A 25,599-nucleotide genomic window follows, 5' to 3' on the forward strand; every position below is an offset into this window, starting at 1 on the left:
ACCCAGACCATCTTCGCAACAATCGTTCAATAGTTTCTAGCTACAGAATCTGATATAGGTAACAAGTAAAAATAATTGATTTTCGTAATTATTGAATCGCGAAACTTGGATCGCAAAAAACGAAATAAATTTAGTGAGGACACGAAAGAATACGATACGATCACGAGTTTGAAGCTACTGTGGTGTACGGTTTCGTCGACTGGACATGGAATTCGTTTTCAAATGCTGTAAACAGCAAAATATCTGTGTGTATGTGTGTATGTAACGTTCATTTGCACTAACTTCAATCAAATTCACAAACTTAGATTAAAATTAAATTGAATTTTAATCTTGTTGTCCCATACAAAATTCCTGAATATTGTTTGGAATCCGAATTACGGTTCCGGAAATATGGGGTAAAATGGACGAAAAATTGCTAAAATAAGTGCACAAACTTTTCTCGGATATGGATGAACCGATTTCAACAAACTAAGATTCAAATGAAAGGTTTTGTGATTCCATACAAAATTTCTGATTATTGTTAGGATAGTATTTTCGGTTCCGAAGTTATGGTGTAAAATGTCCCAAAAAAAATAAAATATGCGTACTAATTTTTCTCAGAGACGGCGTGACCAATTTTTACAAACTTAGATTCAAATGAATGGTCTTATGATTTTATACAAAACTTCTGGATTCGACTTCCGATTTCGGAATTATAGGGTAAAGTGTGTTAAAAATTTTATACCATCACTCGAAGAAGCGAAACAAAACACCTAAAAAAATTTCTAAATCGACATCAAATTACTCCAATCAACTGTAATTATCAGTAGATGGCCAAACAAAGCGATTCTGTTTGTTCCTTCAAGAATCGAAGAAAATTATTTTGAAGAAAACCATAGTTTTAAATATGATAGTATGATTGATGTAAGAAAGGTATCATTACACAACTAGGTGTATTAAAACAGGTTTTTAATTTTTGAAATGCTTTCAACTTATTTTCAGTGTACTTTTTAGTGTGCCCAATCGATTTTCGAAGTTTAATGTCTCGTTACTTATTCCAGGTATTGGAAATAGATTTCATTAGATGACGTAATGAATGAACTCGAGAAGAATGAAATCCATGTTTGACAGCTATCAGTGGTCCACTCGAGTACTCCATTATACGCATTCAAATCGAAATGAATGTGTACGAACCACTGATGCATGTATGGTTATGTCATAATCGTATGACACTTTATTCATCACGAGTTCATTTGTGTTGTCTTTCTGTTAGGTTTTTTATCGTGACGACACAAATGAACAAGTATTCATCCTTGACAGTTCAGCGGTACTATTTACAAACAAGCTTAAACAAAAATCGAACAGCACATCTAAAACAATTATCTTTACATTTTGCAACTAGTTACTTTTATTTAATAAATATCAAAAACGAACCGTATTCAATCGTGAACAAATGTTTTAAAACTTTATTTAGGCGATACGGACCGTAAATGGTCTGATCCAATTTGTCAATAAACAAACAAAAGAAATTTCTGTTTGTAAACAGTACTGCTGAATTGTCAAAATGTGTTCATCCGATTGAGGTTAGCAGTGACGGTAAAAAACCTAGTAAAACCTAATTAGGTTTTACACGATGACGGCACAAATGAACTGCCAATGAATCAAGATCATCTCTGACAGCTACCGGTGGTTTGTTTTACTTTGCGACAGCAAATCAAAAATTGAAAAATGACGAAAAGGTGCCTGTGTTCCACAGTGATAAGATCTAAAACAGATTGCCCTGTATGCGTTTCCAGCATCAAGGAGAGATATTTGTACAAATCTGTTTAGTATGAGGCGACTTGCAATTTTTTAAATTCAAACGATGAACCTTTGATGAACTTTTAAACTGTAAACAAACTACCGGCGACTGTCAAAAAAAGTATATTCTCTTCTTTTTGTGAGGTTATGTCATGCTCGTGTAAAACCTAATTAGGTTTTGCACGATGACGACACAAATGAACTGCCGATGAATCAAATTCATCTTTGACAGTTGCCGTGTACTTTTTTGTTTTGCGGATGCAAATTGAAAAAAAAATGACGAAAAAGTGCCTGTTAAAAACGTATTCCACAGTGAAAATAACTAAAAATATTGCCTTGTATGTGTTTCCAGCATCAAGGAGCGATATATGTATAAATTTGTAGAGTGTGAGGCGACTTGCAATTTTAACATTCGAACGATGAACTTCTGATGAACTTTTAAACTGTAAACAAGTACACGTCGACTGTCAAAAAAAGTTCATTCTGTTCATTTTTGTGAGGTTATGTCATGTTCGTGCAAAACCTAAACAGTTATGTCGTTCTTTCTTGATGCCAAACTTATCCCAGTTTCCACCCTAACTGCGGTCGAACCGTTTGTTTGAAGCCATTTTCGAACCTAGTTTTTAACGCCATTAAACTGAAAATCGAGTCAGTTTCGAACCTGACTCTTATATCGGATTTTCTCACACTCTCTGGAAAGCTGTTTGTTTGATGAAACTACACTGAGTCAGTTTCAGTTTTCTCAAGCGAAAACGACATGAGGTTGTACTTTTGTTGATCCAAGTTGCCTTGGCTGCATCTAAGACAAGACCTGGCATCTGGCTTCTTATTCTTCTTTCCGAATCATCCATCCTTCTCGTCATTTTCGCCCTGTGGAATAAATACCAACGATTCGGCTACAGTGCAGCCATATTTACAGAGTTTTTAATAACTTTATGCTAAGAATGAAATATTTATTAAATTTATTTTGGCTTTTGATTTGAAATAAACATGAAAAATGTTTTGGTGAATGCATTTTTTTATTATTTATTAATGCTTAAAACAATTATTTGAGCTTTGATGACAAAACACGAAATATCTCATGTTGAACGCGTAATCGAATCCATTGTTGACATATAACCGGATCTTTTGGAAACCGGAAAAAGTTTAGTTTGGATAGAAATGCTTAGTATGACCACAGTGTGGAACACAACAGTTCATTCTTCTCGCAAGACTAAACACACTTTCGAGTTTACACTAATTTAACAAATCTTTTTTGGTTACACTTTAACTCACTAAAAAGAAAAACGACTTGATGCTGATTTTAATTACACAGTTCTGCCACTATATGCTGAAATTTTTTTTGATGAGTTAAAATCATACATTTTAATAAACTTGTTTTCTGATTTTCTTTATACTTGGCATCATTGCTCGCATACCCTGCAAAAGTTTTTTCTTTTCACAATGTGCGGGTAGCAACATCAAAATCAGCCAATCAGAAACTGGTCCATTTTGGAACAAAAGCAGCCCCCCCAGCTGTCAGGTCTTGTCTTAGGGCTGCATTTAAACAGTACCATTATATTATCAGAAATGGGTGTTAAAAACCAAACTGGATTTTTTATCGTGGCGTCACCAATGAACTCTGATTCATCTTTGACAGTTCAGTATAGCGATTTACATTAACTTTGCCGTATGTGGAATCAAGTTACATCAGGAGGAGTTGAACAATTCTACTGAACTGTCAAAATGACTGAGATTAGCTGTTGCGGTAAAAAAAACTAATATCACGCTTGGGTAAGGTTAATAAAACCTGAGCGAGCAAGAGTTCAAAAGTTTAGGAGTTGTTATTAAGTTGACATTGAGTTTAAGTTCAACGTGTTTCGACTAAATATGGCAGTTAAAGTCCATCGAATAGGAAGTAATATGTTGACCGTGAATAGCTAGTCACTTCGATTATTCTCACATCAAACTATGCTTGCAACTGATGTGGGTGCCATTTACTTTTCAACGTAACTACTAAATTTTCCACCATACGAACATCGCGTTCTTCGGAATCATTCTTCGCCATTAACCAGACAATGTGCGATACGATAAACATCGCCAATATCGTAAAAAATGCTACAATGATAGTGGCTGCGGATATTGTATTACTTTGCTATCGCCTTCGTACACGGTCGGAAAAGGTAAAAGCACGGAAATAGGCAGCCAATCAGTGACATGATAATGGGGTTCCTGACGAAGCAGCAAATGGCGTGGCGCTTTCGTCCGACCGTAGAAAATGGAACACCGGCCGAACACTGCGAAGAATGATAAATTGTATGACCCATTAACTTTTTCGACACCTTTTAGCACTTTGGTTCCTGTCTGAATATTCTGCAGCAAGCGACAGGCGGCTCGCGGTATGTTGAAATGTGAATCTCCGAAACCGGCACAAATCTGACTAAACACACACCACCACCACGTGGTGTCACGTTTCACTGACCGTTAGAATACTACGGCACGGTCACAATTTGTCGTAATCCTTATTTAACGAACAAACGATTTTGGGAACCTGTAACTTTAGGTATGTTGTTTCTTTTTTTTGGAACTGTCATAGTTATTAGGTACGGATAGGGATGTCGTAATATCGATCGATTAATAACCTTGAAAAATTCTTACTTTTTATTAGTTCATTGTCCTAGCTGACTTTACTGTCCCTAACTGGAGTTTCGGATAATATCACTACGAGATTAACTTGATGAAGGTTCTACACTAAAAGAGGACCTGCCTCTGTTTATTGATGGCTTTATGTTTTGTATTGATCGACTTTTCGATCAATACACATAAAATACATGTTATCGAATAAGGTATAACTTTTCGAACATTGTATTGAATAAAGGTGGACACATTCGAAGAGGCGTTACATAACAAACCTGAATAATCGAGTAACATTTAATAGATTAGTTTGAAACTAATATTTAGTTTTTAGACTAATCGAGTAATTTGAAAATCTCAATAACAATAATTGAATCATTATTCGAGTAATTGATTTATAACACAGATAATCGAGTAAATTTCAATCGAGTAGCTTGAAAATTATACTCAATTATTAAATAATTGCGTGATTCGAAAAATCCGACATCCCTAGGTTCGGAACAAATGCAACGTTGCCAGATATACCGATTAATCGATACCTGTATAGATTTTTGTGCTCAATACTGACAACTAGTTAAAACTTATACCGATCTCCATGTTTTATACCGATTCTGATTTGAAGGTAAAGAAATGGCCAAGTTTTCAAGACAAAATTCTAAACTCGTCAAAACCAAATAAGACTTTCTTCAATTGTATTTAGAACTGTGTATTCTAATTTTGTTGTTGTTCCGAAAATTTGAAAATTCCATAGTATAATTTATATAGATCTCATAAATGATGCGTTTGATGTGCACCAATTTTTAATATTTATTAACCTTTCCAAAGATTGCGTGCATTTAGCTGGCGACTGGTTTCTTTAAACCCGATCATTTCTAATCAGAGTTTTATACTACTATTCGAAATTTGGTTTCAATGCTATAACTTTGGTAGTATCAAAGACTCTAAGAAGGAAAAACTATTCCTCGGACCAACATATCACGTTTTTTTTAAATAATCGCAGCAACTAATTAAGAGATGATAGAGAAAATATTCCTGGAAGGACTTAGACTCATAGAGAATAATCGAGGGTTTGAATTATTTTGAGGAACGATAATTTTCTGATGCTTTCTCGTCTATTTGAAAATAGATTGAACGAAATACTTTCACAAAGCGGAAATTCAACTCCACCTTTGAAATTCATTAGCAAAATGAAAGTATTTCACATTTTTTAAATATTTAATTCATTTTCGTTTTCTAACTTTCGTCTCCAATCAACGAGAAATAGTTCTGATGAAACCGATACATGAATGAAACAAAGGAGTTGAAAATTTGCTAACTCTCTTCTAACCGTGGTGTGAAGATATACAGCAGAATGGTAAGATGTGACAAGGATCATTTGAGTAAGCAGAAATCTTTTTGTAACCTAACTTTTACTTTTTTCCAACCAGAGGAGACGAGCTTAAGCATTTGATCAATGAATCACTGGTGTATTGGAAAGTACCGATAAAAAAAATAAAATTACTCAAAATCTTTTGACGTAGGGCTACGTCCTTGTTTGCTATACCGAGGTGCAAGTTCAAAATACAGAAAATAAAACTGTACAAACAGTGGTTTGAGCATTTACATCTCAATTATTTTTCAACTGATTTTCGATATCATTACACATACTGCTTGAATATATTTTTACGCAACGATTCGAGTAGATAAATCTATATATTTTAGATAATTGGTGATTCAAACTTCAATGTGTAACCATGTCTAATTTTTCTTCTTTCCCAAAACATTTATCAGGATTTCCACGGTTTTCATAAGATTTCTGCTCTTCAATGAGTACGTTCCTCTTCCGTAACATCACCATCACCGCCCACGGAAGACCACTCCAGTCGATGACCAGTATGCGGGCCACCCGCCGGGCCTTCGTAGGACAAGTAGACGCTGGGGGCTAGGTTATTGAGAATATGGTGGGTGAGGAAACAGAACGAGGACCAATCCGTTCAATTTGGCCATTATTTTCATTGACTTGTGGCACGGAGCATTGTCTTGGTTAAAAATGTTTTTTTCGATGTCGCATTACAAACGCATCAATAATTCAATGTAATAATCACTTTAGATGGTGCTTTCTTTTTCAATATAGTCAATGTTTTTTATTTTCCAACTACCTGTTACATTTTCGGACGACTTTCTCCGTATGAATGCTAATATGACTCCGGAAAAAAATGGTGGATCCAAGTTTCGTTTACTGTTTCATACAAACGAAAGAAATCCTTTATATTGCGACTTAACAGTGCCAAACAGCTCTTGGTCGTTAATGCGTTGTTGCTTTTGTTCGATTGGAAACAACCTTTTATATGCCCAGATTTTCGCGTAAGATCATAAAAGCGCTTCCAGTTAATGTCCTAACCATTTCAGCATATTTAATTTTACGAACTTCAATTTTGCGCTCATTCATCGCGATTATCAAAACTTGCTTGACTTTTTCTGACGATTGCATCATTTGGTCCCGTTTGAAATCAGAATACAAACAAATCTTTATTTTCAATGGATCCGAGTAACACCTCTCAAACCGTTGCATTATCAGCATACAGAACTCGTTATTTCCATTATTTCATAAGTGAACAAATAACGCCACGGTGAGATCAAGGTGAAAATTTGACATCTGAAAGTTGGTTCTTTCGAAAAATGAGGTAAGTTTGACATTTGGGTCAGTCTTTGGACTTTTTGAGCAATGTGTTATGCACATCAGCGACTGGACTGTTTATGAATTTGTTTTATGCGCCGTTCGCTTCGCACGAGACATATTTTGATCGAAAATCAGCAGGATGACATGCGCGAATTCAGAATCTTCCATCACCAGCCCCAACGAACTTAACGATCAGAGTAACTAAAATTCTCAAAGAATTAATTTCGAAAATTCGCACACACAAATAAGTTTATACGGAACAAGACAAGGCCACTGCCCTAATACTAAAAACAAATATTGGCAGTGATTTTGAATCTAGTTGGGAAGTCCGATGTCAACAGTTCGAATAACCCCACAGTAGTTTCATGGCGTATTTAATCCTTAAATGTGCAATTTCGTTTTAAAACAAAATACTGAAAACGCTTCAAACTTTCATGGTAATTAATAACGAAAATTAAAAATAACTAATAACGAAAAAAAAATCGAAAAACTACCTATTTGGGCTTAACATGTTTCACCGGCCCTGGTTGGTGGTTCAATGCATAGGGCGCTGGTCTTACAAGCCAGCTGTCGTATGTTCGAGCCAGTAGGATCCATAGTACTAGCCATGCAATGATTCTGTACACTAAGAATCGGCTGCGAAGTCTGTTGAAACAGAAAGGCCAAATTCCACAAAAGGAATGTAATGCCAGGACTGCTTTTCTCCTAAATTGTCTCAAGATTTACAGTTCGTCATGTTTCTGAATATCTACTAATCGATTCGTCTCAAAACATGATCACTATTTCACACAATTGCAATACTATTGAATGCTGGATGACTTCATAATTAATAATGTTCGCTTGCTACTTGTTTAATTAACGATTAAAAACTTCAAAAATTACCCGACCAGCAATAAAAGTCTTCAAAAATATTAGATGACAGTTTTGCACTTAGTTCACTTGATTGCGCTTTGTTTTTATCTTATTTGGTTTCGCAAAGTTGCCAAGTTTACTTATAATATTACCAAAAAATTATTTTTTTTTTCTTCAAAATATTATCAATAAGTATTTTTTTTGTATCCGTGACATTAGTTTATTCATATTGATATTTATATTTCAATAAAACTGTTTCGGCTGCGAATATTACCATAAAGAGCGTGTTAAATACTAATGAAATAACCATTGTGACCAATCTAGTAGCACTGGTTTCTTTCCGCTATGTGTCAACATAACGCTTTTAAGTGTATGTGTGTGTTTCATCGGCTGTGCACAGATATGCCAGATATTTTCATAGAAAATATGTATTGCTTTGCATGAAAAGTCTATATCTGCTCTATCTGTCTTCATTAATAAAATGAAATTTCCATAACAATATGATGTAAAAAGATAATTCTTCATATCTCTGTAAGTCATTGCTGTACTCAATAAAATATTCAACAAGGAAATTTTGTTTCATCATTATTGTTATTGATATATTGATATATAATTCAAATCGGTTTGAAATTTTTTGTATTCAATTGTATTCAGTTTAAAATTTTGCATTTGTCAGTGTTCAGCATCAAATATCTGCACAGCAGATTACCTTTTTTACATGTGATTCTTTTCATTCTCACTCTTCATGAACCTGCACAAATCTGTATTAAATTTAAGAATTCTGTATGACATCTGTACTCTGATTTACATCAGTATACGAACGCAAAAATCTATAGAATACAGATAAATCTGTATAAATGGCATCTCTGGCTCTGCACTTTTTTTTATTAGGGCTAATGCCTAGATAGTAACAATTCCTTTTTTTGTTTATTTTTTAAAATTTACCAAATTAACTGCACAGTAAAATTTCAAAATTTAAACGAAAGGTAACGAAAACGACGCAAACTATTTCTAAAAATATCGTGTGTTGTCTTATAGTTGGCATTAGGCCCTTTTTAAGAAGAATTCTGATAATTTGAGCCTGAGAGTGGAATAGTGCAATGTTTTGTTTTGATTGCTGTCGCCATTGCTAATTAATTGAAAAATCCAATCAGAGTGATCACCACGTGATAGCGTTATGGTGATTGTTTTGACATATCCCATGTATTTTGAAAAATTTTGGACGAATTATTCAATTTACTTGAGTTTGAACAAATGCAGATGGCAAAACCTTACAAATATGTCATCTAATGATTTAAAAATGTCTTTTACAATTGAGAATCTCGGATGAAAATTGAAATTTTCAGTTCACATAAAGATTTGATTTAGATGATAAATCATGAGTAAATAGACTAATAATACAGGTTTTGATCATAATTTATCAATTAATCTCAAAATTCAACCATAAAAACAATGATTTTTTTAGATATGAAAACAGTACCCAACCTCACTTCTTCGCATTTGATATTTCATCTTACGATTTCTCCATAAATATCAATCAAACATACCACGGAGAGTTACTGAATCATTGATGATCGATTTTTTTACCAAATTTTTAAGACGTTTTTGTATGTCAGTATTCGATTCATAAGAAAAAAAAATAAAAACCCGGCATTTTGTTCGAATCTTCAAGCAAAATCTGAAAATTATCACCATTGCTTAGTTCAAAGCTCGCCACTGGAGCAGCGCAGCGATCGCAAAAGAGTTGGTTGGATTCTTCAATAGGATGAGTAATACCGCTGACAGACATGTGATTTCCGTACAATGATTTCTGTACAACGCTGTACGCGTACAACGATGAGGTGACAGACATGTTTTGCGCACATAATGAATATACAGTGAAATAAAACAACTCAAAACTTAGCTTGATTTCCCAGCTCCGATGATCGAGAATATAGAAATCAAAAATTTTTGCGGTGTGAAGTGTGTTCGGATGTGTCTGATTTATGCCAGATATAATCAATGTTTCTTTGAATTATTAAACTAGTTTTATGTGTGAGTGGGGAGCGGGTCATATCGCCGAAAGCCATTTCGCCGAAAGTCGTTTCGGAAGCGGCGGCCTCTTGCATACAAACCTGAAACCGCCTCGTTTGCCCGGTCTACTCAAAACTAGGTTTCTTTGCTTTAGTTAAGACCGAACGAAAGGTAGCGAAGTCGGACAGCATATGAACCAAAACGATGTGGCGTAGCCGGATTAGATATATTTTCATTTTCTTTTAACAAACGGAAAATACCACCTACATTTGCCTGGTAGATACACCTATGCAATTGCTTTGATGCTTAGTAGCTAATAGTCAATAAGTTTTCTTGGGAACTACAATTTAATTTAAATTTAAATTTGTCTTTAATTTAAATAAATTCTAATTACGATTTCAAGACGTTTTCAGGATTCGGCGAAATGGCATTCGGCGAAATGTCATTCGGCGAAATAACCCTTTCGGCGAAATGGCTTTCGGCGAAACGGCTTTCGGCGAAATTACCCTGATCCCTTTTAGAACTAATTTTCGGAACACTAGCACTATTTGTCACGCAACGAAGCTGATTTCTACCAAAAAGGTTTGTTTGTAAAACATGCCGACTTTTGCAATTATTAGGAATTTAAAGTTGTTATGCTATATTTATGAAGTAACACTGAAAACTACTACAAGTATTTATTAAATTGAATATGTTACTTGCTACGTGTTCTGCTTCAATTTACCAATTTTACCAATTCGCTGTTCTCTATTCATACCCAAAATAAGACTCTTTATAAACAATTTAAAAACAAGTTTTCTTTCTATCCAACGGCATTCGTTTCCAGAAGTGAATATATAGTACCAATATGGTGAATGGAATTACCATATGTACATTCAAAATATAAATCATTATGTTTTTAAATTCATTTCAATAATAATTTTACTTGTTATTGAATAGAAAACAATTACTTGTTAGTGCTGATTTTATGTACAAATATGGATGTAATGTTTTCCTTATTTGTATTTCAAAACCTCACCAAATTCATGAAGATTTCTTGGTTTGACTGCTTTTTGAAAATATGCTACAACGTTGATAAAGTATATAAGTTTTATGTTGCTTGTTAGTATTTTACAGAAATTTTTCTCAAAATAAAACGAAGGTTGTTTATTGTTCGATACTCAGAAGAAGGAAATATTGTTTCGTGAGTTCATCATCTCTCGCCAATGGCGCTGGTAGCAGTAGACAGTGATGTGATTTTGCGCAGTACAACGATAAATGGCCGTAGTACGGAAATCACCGTTGTATCATGATGCTCGCGTGATACCACCGTGATTCAGGGTGACAGACATGTGATTTCATGGCGTACAGTGATTCCGATATCACATGTCTGTCATAAGCATAAAGGACCAACGATAGGATGAATAAAAATTCCTTGAGATGAAATTAGAAGCAGAGTAGTGAACATATCATAAGTGTTTTTAGCTGTTGTATGAAAAAATCAGTGATTTTAGAGGCTAGATCCAGTTTTTAAGGTAACGTCCTTACAAATGAGATGACCTATTTCTGGCCACCCATCTGTGAATCGGTCGGATTATTACTTATTTTATGAAAATAAGCTTAAAACAACATACGTCAAAAAAGACTAATTTGACGCATAAAATAAAAGTTCTACTCAGTTTCAAAACCTGTCCGCGATTGGGCTGAATGTATTCGATATTTCAAAAAAAGATTAATCGTTGTGTTTATTTTATAACACCTCCATCGTGACTTGCATCATGCTGACGATAGTTCGACATTTCCCATTAGGAACATTAAACTTTCTTCCACCAACACGATTCAGTCTGACCACCCCCCCGTCGTCGCTCGTTCCTCGTTCGTTCGCCAAATCAAGCCAACTATACGAAGTCGTTCAATATGGTCAAGTCAAGTGCCGCCGGAGAGTGATATAGCGAAAACAACAATAAAATCGCATTGTTTTGACCATTTAGGGCTTGCCGTTTGCAGTTCTTTTTTTTTTTTTTGCTTTGCTACTCTTGCCGTTGGGTTCTTCTCGGGACTTGTGTGATGCGGTTTAGCCAGAAGGATGTTGCAAGACCTTTAGGTTTTGGACACGACTTCTCTGTGCCCTGACGGTTTCCCGCTTCACCACCTTCCGCTTCACCAGTAGCCACAAATATTTATCCGGTTGTGTGTGGGTCCCGATGATACCGTTCGATACCGGTTGCCTTATTTGAAAACGGTCAGTTTTTATCTGGTCAGTTGCTGCCTGGAATATCTCTTCCCGAAGAGATCTCCCTTTTTCACGGCAAGCGCAGATATCATGCATTTATCCGCGTGCCATCGTGTTGTGATTTGTAGGACACAGCGATTGCACTGTGTCAACCAACCGACATTTTTCAATTTTCGTACAAATTTGCTTTAAGCCGTAAAAATAAAATCTCTGATCCGAGCCGTTTCTTGTTTATCCTCTTCATTTTCAGGCTTGCGCCCCGCGGTACGTGTTTCATCAGTTGCAACCCCGGAAGGTGGAACGAGTGGAGCCAGTCGGGACTTGCTACATCGCCCGGAATAATATGCAGCAATTCGACGAATATTCACCTTGTCGAACGAGTAAGTATACAAGTGTAGCGCAACAAAACTTTTCCATTCCATTTGATTGCCCAAAGAACCCACGTGATTATATAAAACCTTTCCAACTCCTTCGGCATTCCAAAACACACATAAATTAAACATCCGGTTCACCGGTAGACTATCAGTCTCTATGCCATCAACTAACTCACCGTGAACTTGCCCACTATCGGAGCCGGGTACTCGAAAAATCTTGTATTTATGTTATGCGTTTAAAGTGCGACTAGCATAAACCAGACAGACAGACAGACAGACAGACCAGAGGATGCTGCAGCTAGCGGTCCGATGCATAAAAAATGAAAACATTCAAAACGAATCCCGGTACCGCAAAGGTTCAACGGAACGGTTCGGCGCTTATCGTGTGGAATGACGATTCTTATGCCCGGTAGCCGAGTACTTTTTTTCCTCCACTTAGCACCGCCGTTATTGTAATCTTGTAATCTCACAGCATGCCCTCCCTTGGTGAAGGAGCCTGGTTCTTCGGAGGAAAACGGTGCAGCCAACCTCGACGCACATTAATTCCCAGTTAGCAGGAATCATAAACATGCAACCTGGGCAAAGCGCATGAGATACCCGCTGATTCGGTTTGCTCGTGTGAAGGGAAGATTAAACATCATCAAATATAGGAGACGGATCTCACCCGTATATCACTCCGGAGGTGTTGTGCGTTTCTTCGCTTCGGGTTCCTTCCTACAACACCCGTGCCGGCTGGCTTTTTGTTCCAGCCGAGCTGATGCCGTGGTGCAGCTTTCATCCGAAACATGATCATTTTAGTTGAACGAGAAAGATTTCATCGCATTCGTATCCATTCGTATGTATCGCCACTTTGGAGTATCCGGTAGATTTATGGTACGAAAATCAGAGCACACGGTAAAGACATTTTTTATACGTTGCTAGAGCTAGGCACCCGGCAACCCGGAGTGGAAACAGTCGTCCGGGAAGATACAATCTTTGGTGGGAGCTCAACTTTTCCTTCTAACGTCGGCGAGCGCATGATTAGGTGGAAAACAACGAAATTGCATTATGAAGTGCAATGACCCTTAAACGACCATAGCTGGAACATTCAAGTCAATTACATCTAATAATAATGAAATAGATAGAATTGGGATGCAATGAATAATGAAATAGATCGAATAATAAATACGCTATTCGAAGGAAATTGAACCCTTCGGTTAAGTCTGAACTTTTAGGCAATGAAATACAACTTCTTCAACCAATCCGTTCGTTAGCAATTCATTTGCTTCCGCCATTCTGTGATTTTTGTGTATGGAAAATTGTAAGCCTACTTGTATTCTGTAATGGGGAAAAGGAACTTATATAGGGTAAGGGCTCCCTATTTCATCTGAGCTCCTATTTCCATCTCATCTCTTCACCTCATTACTTTGAACATGAATGATATCTTACAACGTACCTGAACCAAACTGTGAAATGTTTAAAAATGAATATTTAAGCTATTGTCACACTTTTCCATTGGAAGAAATGGTTTTAAATTCTGCGACGATCGTTTTTTTTTTCATTTAAAACAAACTCACTTTTCGATTTAGGACACATTTTTGTCTCAAGATTTACAATTCGTCATGTTTCTGAACATTTACAATTACACTACTATTGAATGCTGGATGACTTCATAATTAGTAGTGTTCTCTTGCCACTTGTTCAATTAACGATTAAAAACTTCGAAAACTACCCAAAAAGCAATAAAAGTTTTCAAAAATATGAGATGAAAATTTTTCACTTAGGTCACTTGATTGCGCTTTGTTTTCATCTCATTTGGTTTCGCAAAGTTGCCAGGTTTTCTCATAATGTTTCAAAACAAAATTGCTTTTCTTCTTCAAATTATCATCGATAAGTATTTTTTTGGTATCCGTGACATTAGTTTAATTATATTATTAATATTTACATTTCAAAAAAAAATATTTCGGCTTCGAATATTACCAGAGAGAGCGTGTTAAAACCTAATGAAATAACCATTGTGGCAAATCCAGCAGCACTGGTTTTTTTCCGCTATATGTCAACGTAACGCTGTTATGTGTGTGTGTTTCATCGGCTGTGCACAGAGATGCCAGATATTTTCATAGAAAATATGTATTACTTTGCATAAAAAGTCTATATCTGCTCTATCTGTTTTCACCGGCCCCCTGTCACGACGCCATCTTGATGAGATCAAAATCGGAACTTCAAAATCAGCTGTTTGTAACGTAAACAAACAAACAGTAATACATTAGTTTTATGCGTTTACCTTGTTTAGTGCACGAAAATTAGTGAATTTTGGGTCGACTCTCTCACAATAACTTGTCGGTTTACCTAAAATACATTTTGAGACATCAAGTGGAGATAATTTTCACAATTTGAGTGTGGCGATGAGTATCAAAACAACGCAGTGTTTGGGGCTCGAAACGCGAGGGGCTTAACGTAATCTGTGTACGTATTTTCAAATGGCTGGTGCTCACATACCGGTGTCAGATGGGTGGTTTTCACTAATAAAATGATGTTAAAAGATGATTCTTCATATCTGCGAAGATTCCCATTTTAAAATGCGATTTGTCCGTTGATTAATGAACTTTCAAAGAATTACCGCAATCAAAAAGTAATAGATACTCACAGACAAAAGTCTATTTTTTTGCTTCTCACTTTTTATGAATCTGTATTACAGTTAGGAAATCTGTATAAAATCTGCACTCTGACTTAAATCAACGCAAAAATCTATACAATACAGATAAATCTGTATAAATGGCATCTCTGGTTCTGCATTTTGTTTTTAGAAGGGCTAATGCCTAAATAAAAACAATTCCTTTTTTGTTTTGTTGTTAAGTTTACCAAATTAACTGTACAGTAAAATTTTGAATTTAAAACGAAAGGTAACGAAAACGAGAGTGAGTGAGAGTGTAATAGTGCAATGTTTTGTTTTGATTGCTGTCGCCATTACTAATTAATAGGATGAATAAAGGACCAACGATAGGATGAATAAAAATCCTTTTAGATGGAATTAGGAGCAGTGAACATACCAGAAGTGTTTTTAGCTGATTTTTTGAACATTATTTTAATTTCCAAGGAATGAGAATCAATTCCAAATGCGGAGCAAGGCGAATTAAGCAGAAATATGAAAAAATCGTAGTGATTTTAGTGGCTAAATCAGGTTTTTAAGGTGACGTCCTTACAAATGAGGGGAGCCCTTACTAACTTACTAACTAATACAGAGAGCGAATCGATTCAATTGGAGATTGAATCGATTTTTGTCGGAATCGACTTATATTATTATGTGACATTACATTTAATGGTTCTATATTTGCGAGTCTGTGTAACTCATTTGTACTAAAACAGGGAGGACGCTTCAAAATCATTTTCAGAATTTTATTCTGAATCCTTTGAAGCGTTTTCTTCCTGGTGGAACAACAACTTGACCAAATTGGTACTGCATAAAGCATGGCTGGTCTGAAAATTTGTTTATAAATTAACAATTTGTTTTTTCGACAGCGCTTAGAATTTCTGTTTATAAGAGGATATAAACATTTAATATATGTATTACACTTTGCCTGGATTCCTGCAATGTGATCCTTGAAAGTCAGTTTTTTGTCATACGTTAAACCTAAGTATTTAGCTTGATCAGACCATGTCAATTCCAAGCCATTCAATTTGAGAATGTGATTATTGTTTGGTTTAAGAAAAGAAGCTCTTGGCTTATGAGGAAACATAATTAATTGCGTTTTTGTTGCATTTGGTTTAATTTTCCATTTTGACAGATAATCACTGAAAATATTTAAACTTCTTTGTAGGCGACTGATCAGAAGAGAAAATATTATACAAGATTGGAGCTACGCTCGAACCCTGCGGAACACCGGCTCGTACGGGTAGCAATTCAGATTTACAATTCTGATAGCTAACCTGAAGAGTACGATCAGTTAAATAATTTTGAATCATTTTGATCAAATAAATAGGAAACTGGAAATCAGACATTTTTGCTATTAAACCTATGTGCCAAACACTGTCGAATGCTTTTTCTATGTCTAGAAAAGCAACTTCAGTTGATAACCCAAAAGATTTATTTGCTTTTATCATGTTCGTTACTCTGACAAGTTGATGAGTAGTTGAATGTTCATGACGAAATCCAAACTGCTCTGGTAAAAAAATTGAATTCTCATTTATATGAGACATCATTCTCAACAAGATATTTTTTTCAAAAAGTTTACTGATAGAAGAAAGTAAGCTAATTGGTCGATAACTTGATGTTTCTGCTGGGTTTTACCAGGTTTGAGGATAGGAATTACTTTAGCGTTTTTCCATCTTTTTGGGAAGTAAGCTAATGAAAAATACTTGTTGAAAATTTTAACCAGGAGTCTCAAGGCAACATCGGGAAGATTTTTAATAAGAATATTAAAAATTCCATAATTACCAGGAGCCTTCATGTTTTTAAGTTTCCTAATAATTGATTTAATTTCATCAAAATTCGTCTCAATAATGTCATCGTGTGATAACACTTGGGTTGAAATATGCTCATATTTCAGTGAGACTTCATTTTCAATAGGACTCACAACGTTCAAATTAAAATTGTGTACACTCTCGAGCTGCTGAGCAAGTTTTTGATCTTTTTCGCCATTTGTAAGAAGTATTTGATTTCCTTCCTTGAGAGCAGGAATTGGTTTCTGAGGTTTCTTAAGAACCTTAGAAAGTTTCCAGAAAGGTTTAGAATATGGTTTAATTTGTTCAACTTCTTTAGCGAAATTTTCATTTCGCAAAAGAGTAAATCTATGTTTAATTTCTTTTTGTAAATCCTTAACTATGCTTTTCATAGCAGGATCACGAGAACGTTGATATTGTCGTCGACGAACATTCTTCAACCGAATGATAAGTTGAAGATTGTCATCGATGATAGGAGAATTTAATTTAGTTTGAACTTTGGGAACTGAAAGATTTCTAGCTTCGATAATGTAGTGATTCAAATTATCAATTGTTATGTCGATGTCCGTAGAATTTTCTAAAATAGTTTCATGATCCACATGATTTTCAATGTGAGATCTGTAATCCAACCAATTAGCTCTATGATAGTTGAATATAGAACTAATTGGATTAATTATAACTTCGTTGGAAAGTCTGAATGTTACTGGAAGATGATCTGAGTCAAAGTCAGCATGTGTTATTGGTTCACTACAAATGTGACTTTGATCTGTTTGAATCAAGTCCATTACAGAGGGGTTTTCCACGGAAAAGAAACAAGTTGGATTACTGAGATAAAGAACTGTAAAAAAAGTATTTTACTATAACTGTTATTTTGCCTACAATTCCACTGGACATGCTTAGCATTTAAGTCCCCTATTATGAAAAATTTCGATTGATATCTTGTGAGTTTCACCTTTAAAGAAATTCAATTGTTCGCCGGTGCATTGGAATGGCAAATATGCTCCAGCGATGAAATAAATTCCATGAATGGTTTCAACTTCGATTCCCAAGCTTTCAATAACTTTAGTATTGAAAGAAGGTAAAATTCAATGTTTAATTTGTCGTTGGACAAAAATGGCAACTCCACCATCCATTCCAGTAAACCTGTCAAATCGATGAACCACATAATGTGGATTACTTTTCAATTTGACATTTGGTTTAAGAAAAGTTTCTGTCACAATGGCAATATGGATTTGGTGAACTTTGAGAAAAATATAAAATTCATCTTCACTCGATTTCAAAGATCGAGCATTCCAATTTAAAATATTCAAATAATTATTTAACATCACTGTTAATTTAAATTCATTATAATATTATTTGCAAATTGCCATCCGATTTGAAATGCTTCAAAAAGTGATGAAGTCGAATTCATTCGGATGATCATTTGAAAAAGTTGATCTTGTAGGTAGATCATTTTATTTTCAGTTATATCGCCTAAATCGACTTCATTTAAAGAAGCGAATGGCATTGAAGAAATATTGGTAGGTAGACTGTCATTAGAACTGCCATTAGAAGAAGATAATATGGCCGATCTACCTATTAATAAATTGTTTTCGTTAGAAGATTAACTGCGAGGCGGGCCTGTGTTTTGATTATTTACATTAGAAGAATTAAGTGGTAGATTTCTACCTGTTATACTAGCATAACTGACATTAGAAGAAGATGATGACGAGGTCGATCTACCTGTCAATAAATTGCTTTCGTTAGAAGAGGAATTGGCAGGCGTATCTGTTTTTTGTTTTGAATTAGAAGAAATAAGTGCCTTAGAAGAATTAGGCGTGGCATTTGTAACGGTTTTCTGATTTTCAGGTATGTTCTGTAAATTTAAGGTCGTTGATTTGACTTGTTGTCTAAGCGAACGAGCGTTTAAAATTTTTTCCCTGACAGGACATTTCAACTAATTGGATTTATGATTTCCATCGCAATTTGAACATGAAAATTTATCAGTGGTTTCATTCATTGGACAAACGTGTTTCGAATGCGATTTACCACAATTCAAACACCGTAAATCCATATGACAATTTTTGGTGCCATGTTCGAAATTGTGTTCTTTCCTTCGTTTGCTCTTCCAGTCAATCTCGATCTTCAGTATACTGTGCAATGTCGATACTTAACCGGACCTTCGAGAAATGTTAATGACAGAGAATGTTAAACAATGAATTTCACCTGTTGATACTTGTATTTATAGTAGTTTTGGTTTCCAACGTGGTTTTGCATAGTAATTAATTTGATTTATCACATCTTAGACACTCTTTATAGCCAAACTTCACAGATTTTCATTATATCGAAGAAAGGATGCAAATTGAAATTCGATCAATTCTCTCTGAAAACGTTATGTTTGTTTCGTCTTTTCGTAGGAAACGAATGAAATTGGCATTGATATTCTCTTTTGTTGCAGTGATAGTCTTCGTTTTGTATGCCATCATTTACCAATGGGGCAGATAAAACATGAATACTAAGCTGTTGGATAGGATTCATTCTATGAAAATTTACGATAATTTTAAGCTCTGATCAGCATACGTTACCATTTGAGCCTAGTTTTATGAAAATTTGAGCCTAATTTTATGAAAATCGGTTGAATTATCTTTTTTTTGAAACGGAGTGAGTTCGTTTTGGAGTTTTTGATCACTATCTCCGGAACCTGGAACTGGAAATCATTATAGTCAACATTGGTTCGTTTGACCAGCAGGTTCCATTACCAAATTGAAACATTTTTGAACTTAATTTAGGAAAAAATTCTTATTTTACATTGACTTTTTCCCTGTAATTCCGGAACAGGATGTCGAATCCGGCTGAAATTCAATAGCAGCCTATGGGACCACAGGATCTTTCTGCAAATCCCAAATCTGCAAATCCATCTCTGAGAAAATGAGGAGATTTCTGTTTTGGAACCGGTAACAATAGCCGACGTCGATTCGTAGGGCCTGCATTTTATTGTAATTTATACCATGCAAAACAAAGTATTTGTTGATTAATTACAAATACGTTCTTTTGTATGGTATAAATTACTATAAAATTTAAATACCCTTCACCCTGTGGTTCCAGAACCGGAAGTCTGATCCTGATAAATATGTTACCATAAGATCGTTCATTTGAGCCATCTCTCAGAAAATGAAGTGAGTTCTGTTTGAATTTTTTACCCCAATTTCTGGTACTTTCGAAAACGGTGTATTCGAAGTCAGTCATCAATTAACATAACCTAAAATTGAAAGAGTTTTGAGCCAAATTTAGAAAAATTTGGGCTAATTTTAAACACACTTCATCCTGTGATTACGAAACCGGAAGTTAGAGCCCGGTTTAAATTCAATGGCGTTCTATGAGATCATTTTTATAATATCTGTTATTGGACCTCCAGTTTGTAAAACTTGGTTAATTCATCACTTGAGAAAAAGAAGTGTGTTCTGTTTTGACTGCGGGAATTGGTAACCGGTATAGCCGAAGTCGATTCGTTTAGCCAGACAATTTGGGAATTATATGGCCAGTTCAGAAATTTTTTTTTAATTTTTGGATTAAAATTTAAAAGAGTTCTTAATCTCAGTAGGCTGCAATTGTTTTGTACGCTAAGAATCGGCTGTGAAATCAGCTCAAATCCAATAGTCAAGTTCCACAACGGAATGTAATTTCAAGACTTTGTTTGACGTTTCTTCATTCTTAGTTCTCTATGGAACTATAAAAGTATGAAACTCAAGAGATTTTCTTGATTCTCCTATCACATTCCTAACAGTCAGAAGCTATGAAACAGTTCGCCTAAGCTCTCAGAATAAAGCATATTCTCATTTTAATGACTTCATAGACATAGATGTCTGACAAAACTCAGCGAATCTAGAATCCCGTTAGTTGGTGTGATACACATTTCAGATTGCTGTTGGGGGAAGATTAACTGTTTTAATGTGCCCGCTGGTCGCAAACGCATTAACGACGCATCTTTTATAATCTCGAATTACTTCACACCCGGCACTGGCTGCTCTGCTATGTTGCATCTTAATTCCCGATCGAAGTACTAGAAGTAAGCTTCCGTTCATTGGATTGTCCAGCTACGAGCGCCGTTTCTGTCGGGTGATAAAATAAGAAGATTCATTTTACGAGCCATAATGAGTTTTACGTCGTGTCAAGAAGTTCTCTCGAACTGGCTTCACGGCCATAGAAGCAGTACAAACTTTGTAGTTTAAGTTGTATCAATTTGTATGGGATACTGCGACCGAAAAAGGGCAAAGCAAAATGTAACAGTTCAGCCCTCTAGCTCTAGGACCATGTGGTCCGGACGGTTTGCACTGCTCCGCTCCGAATAGTAAGCGCAATCGACATTCCAAACGAACTGCAACACAGCACAACACAACGCAACCGAAGCCAGCTTCCTACCTCAATTCCACGGAACACATAAACATCCGGCTCAGATGTCGTTAAATTCACCGTAAAGTGGCGGCTAGAGATTTTCAAACATATGTTTCAATTTAACTTCTCTCACACGGCGCGCACTGTTTATGCACTTCATTTATATATCTCTTTTTTTTCGCGTCTCTGTTTCTTTATTTCCAGTGTTCTGGGGTTATCATCGGCAAGGATCATGTCAAGCTGGTTTCAGTGCTTCGCTGACTAAGGTAAGAAAACCTACCGAACGGTGAAACGGTATGTCACTGACACGTCGATATTACACTCGATTCGAGGCCGATGACATTAATAAACTATCTTTTTTGTCATTTTTGCAGAAAAAAAATTTGATTTTCCGTATGCTAGAAACACGAAAAAGATTTGAAAATTGGTAGCAAGCAATTTAAAAATCTTATTTCAAACCAAAAGCCCCTGTCTCTGTGTGTTGAGCAATAAAAAAAACAGTCTCAGATAGGTTATGATAGCTTAAAGTTTTATATCCGTTGTGCTGTGAGTAAACTCTACTATCTTTGGACTGGTTATCTTCTTTCTGCCTTTCTGAATCGTGAATGTGTCCGTTTGTTTTACTCATCGTGCTACTGATTCCGATGAGTCTACACACTCCGGCAGCGAGTCCAAGGTAGCAAACGGAATTTTTCTCCTAATTCAGTCCCAGAGTCACAGAAGAATCATCCATAAATCGCGTGATGTTTCAATTGGGCTTATGGTAAATTCAGGGATGAATTTCTGTACCATTAGTTGCTCCGATTTTATTTGGCTGGACTTTGCAATATTCAACTTTGAAGATAAGTTGAAGCTCTTTCCCCTAATGATTGTGAGTTTTGCAATTTCCAAAGTATTTCGATGACCTATTTCATATACAGATCAAATCCGAGGACACCGTTTCATCAACCAACCCCGCCTCAATGCAATGATTGCATCAAATGGATTACATGAATTTACATTAATAAAAAAAGAATTTCGATCCCTTACCATTGGCAATCAATCGACGTGTATTTAGTTTATGTTCTTCCGTTATGTTTAAATAATTAACAGTTCGATTTTACGAATATTCCAGTTTGCATCCAATGTGCTATCGTATCCAAATCATTAGTCTTCGGAACCAGCCTGTTACACTCTTGGGATATAGTATGATATTGCACATATTTGAATATTTCCCTTTAGACGCTCCTACATAAACCGCTAATAATAAGCATAGAAAGACTATTTATACCCAAACAGTTACTTTTATTCATAAGACGTATTTTGTTTTATACGAAGAATTTTTTAACGATGATAAGAAAGATGACAAAAAATCTGGATATATTGAAACCAACTTAAAATCACATTAATGGATTTAAATACACCTTAGCAATAGGACGTCAAACAAAGATTTTCGCTTTTCAAATAAGTTATAGCATACAAACCAATTTGCACCAGCTCTCTATAGTTTTAACCTTACGATGTTATATCGTAGACAAGGCACTTCAGACCACATTAAAACATATATCTTCTTTTCTACCGTAAACCCGTTTAATAAGTATGATATCTATTGTATCTCTTGCCATCAGGTAGTTTGAAATTTAAATTACCCAATTTTGAATACATTCAAATCTAAACTGACTTGGCTGTAGACTTCAAGAAAGGGAATGGCGTATTTGACAAACATGAACTCATTTGTGATAATTTTAAAACTAGGAAATTAATCAGGGGTTGAAAAGACAAATGTTTCCGAAATGATGCCCAAATCTGATCTCTGGTTCCGGAATTACAAGGTAATCGGGGCAAATAAAATCAATTATGTGCACTGACTATCAGGAGAAGCCAGGATCAATTTTCAAAAACTCCATACAAAGGCTCAATTGATAGGATTTTTTTTATTTTGATCCGGCTTCCGGGTTGGCGGCGTTAGAGTCCATGACTAAAATAAAAAAAAATTTAATCCACCTAGTGGTATAATGATGCCTTTTTCATATTACTTATATTTTCAAATACATCACTAGAAGTTTCTTTATTTCAAACTTGAATAAAATCAAAAACTTTCTTCGTTATGAATTACCACCACCTTTTCAATTTGTAAACAGTTACGTCAAGTAAATATAGATTTAAATGTGGCAACCCTGCACACTATACAAAATTGAACAAAGCACGCTGTGTGCTAGGCGGGTGTGTTTTCTTCTTCTTCCGTACCAGCACGTACCGATGCATATCGATTCTGCATCATTTTGTATGACAGTTTGAAAGTTTTGATACTCATTGCCCTATAATTTCGGAACCGGAAGTCAGATCTGTATGAAATTAAACATTATCTTTTAAGACAACGAAAGCTTTAATTTGAATCATAATTTGTAAAAATCGGTTAAACGGTTGCTGAGAAATCGAAGTGAATTCCGTTTTTGGAGCTTTTTTTTCACTATTACCGGTGCGTTTGTAAGTGCAAACCGGGCACAAGTAGTCCCAACGTAGATTTATATATCCACCAGCGAACAAGGTCTGCCAACTAGATGAATTTACCAGTAAGTTTTATAAAAATGTGCACCTCGTTTCGCCATCGCTTGGGAAAAAATACTCATGAAATCGAAAATTTTTTTCTAATCCCACTGTAATTCCGGAACCGGAAGTCGGATGAACTTTTCGAGGACTTTTTGAAAAATTTCAAGACCTTTCATTTGCATCTTTGTTTGTAAAAATCGGTTGAGAAATTTTCAAGAAAAATGAATGCGCATTTTCTCATAGATTTGTTCATGTTGCCTTGTAATTCCGAAACCGGAAATCGGATAAAAAATCAATAGCGATCTATGGGACCATTAGACATTTCGTTTAAATCTAAGTGAGTGAAACCCGGTCACGCCTTCTCTGAGAAACGTAAGTGACATTTTTTTGCATTTTTTTTTGTGCATCACCCTCCAATTTCAGAACCGGAAGTCGGATCGGGATAAAATTCAATAGCGGTCTATGAGACCATAAGACCTTTCATTTGAATCAGAGTTTGTGAAAATCGGTTCAGCCATGGAGCCAGGAGCCTAAGAAAATCGAGTGAGTCGAATGGTATATGACATTTGGCCTTCAGTGCCTCGGTTTCAAAGTCGGTTTTCACAGTGATTGTATAGCCCTTCTATATGAAAAAGGCAATACAGAAGAAATTAAGCAAATGCAAATAAAGTTTACCATAGGCAAGAATGACAAGAGAAATTATCTGCTACTTTGAATCTACACTGCAACAAAATATGAAATCACAAGTGACGGAAATCTATATATGACACAATTCATAAGAACGTAATTCATAAAGTGACTGAATTTTACAATAATGATTCAAATGTACGTCAAACATACCGCACTTTTCAATCAGACGTGTATGCTTACATGTTTCAGCACTTAAAAATATATCGAAATGCATTAGGCTTGTGTTCGATACACTGTAAAATGAATCATTTTTTATGCTCGCAAACATCGGTCGCAGAAGACGTAAATTTACACGATTTTTTCTAGGAGTGTATATTATTTATTTAGTGTTTTGTGCTAATGTGCTAAATTGAGATTAATAATATAAGAGCTTCATTTTGTTCAATTTCCAGATACTTCATGTGTAATTTTACACGATTTTGAGTGGAACGATATTGACGCAAGACCTTTGTTAGAGCATAAGACTATTGTGACGCCATATTGAATTTCGTTTCAGCGGTTGATGGATGTTCAAAAGGTAAATTTCAATAGGAAGAAATGAATAAACTCACGATCTGTGGTACAAAAACAGTGGAGTGAAAGACTTCTAAATTCATCTGGACACAAGATTGCATGAGTGCCCGCTTGTTAGTTATGGAAAAAAAAGTTTCGTTCCTTTGCTTTCTTTCGGAAACACGCACGGAATAATAAATAATTTCTCGGAATAATAAATAACGCTTGGAATAATAAATTATTCCCACGAGCAAAATTCCGAACAAATCGGTTGGCCTTTCGTTTGGCGAACGGCGCATAAAGTAAATCTGCCACATGCTTGTGCGTCCTTCCCTACAGCGCCAACGTTCCACACCGAGCCGAGGCATCCAAGAAGTTGGACGTCGTATGGATATGTGACGACACTTATTCTGATTGAAAACCGATTTTATAATATCAAATTAATGTATATGAAGAAATCCAATTAACTCTTTGCTTGATTCTAGGTAGAGACACTGTGAATGGTTTGGAACTAAATGATTTGACCGTAATTGCGGGTTATAACACTATCATTTATGGCCCTTAGAATTGTCGATTTGTATACGTATTCTCTCCGT

The 25,599-nt window shown here is 35.5% G+C and overlaps 1 protein-coding gene across 9 annotated transcripts in view; it reads left to right on the forward strand.

Moving 5' to 3' along the window:
- Positions 1 to 25,599, forward strand: part of LOC131425853 (integrin alpha-PS2) — a 167,662-nt gene that overhangs the window by 106,118 nt on the left and 35,945 nt on the right. For all 9 annotated transcript variants that reach the window (XM_058588085.1, XM_058588084.1, XM_058588090.1 and 6 more), the window contains 2 exons: positions 12,379 to 12,508; positions 21,497 to 21,558. In XM_058588085.1, the coding sequence (XP_058444068.1) occupies positions 12,379 to 12,508; positions 21,497 to 21,558 (192 nt within the window). The remainder of the gene's footprint in view (positions 1 to 12,378; positions 12,509 to 21,496; positions 21,559 to 25,599) is intronic.

This window comes from Malaya genurostris, chromosome 1, assembly GCF_030247185.1.
Source record: "Malaya genurostris strain Urasoe2022 chromosome 1, Malgen_1.1, whole genome shotgun sequence".
Lineage (NCBI taxonomy): Eukaryota > Metazoa > Arthropoda > Insecta > Diptera > Culicidae > Malaya > Malaya genurostris.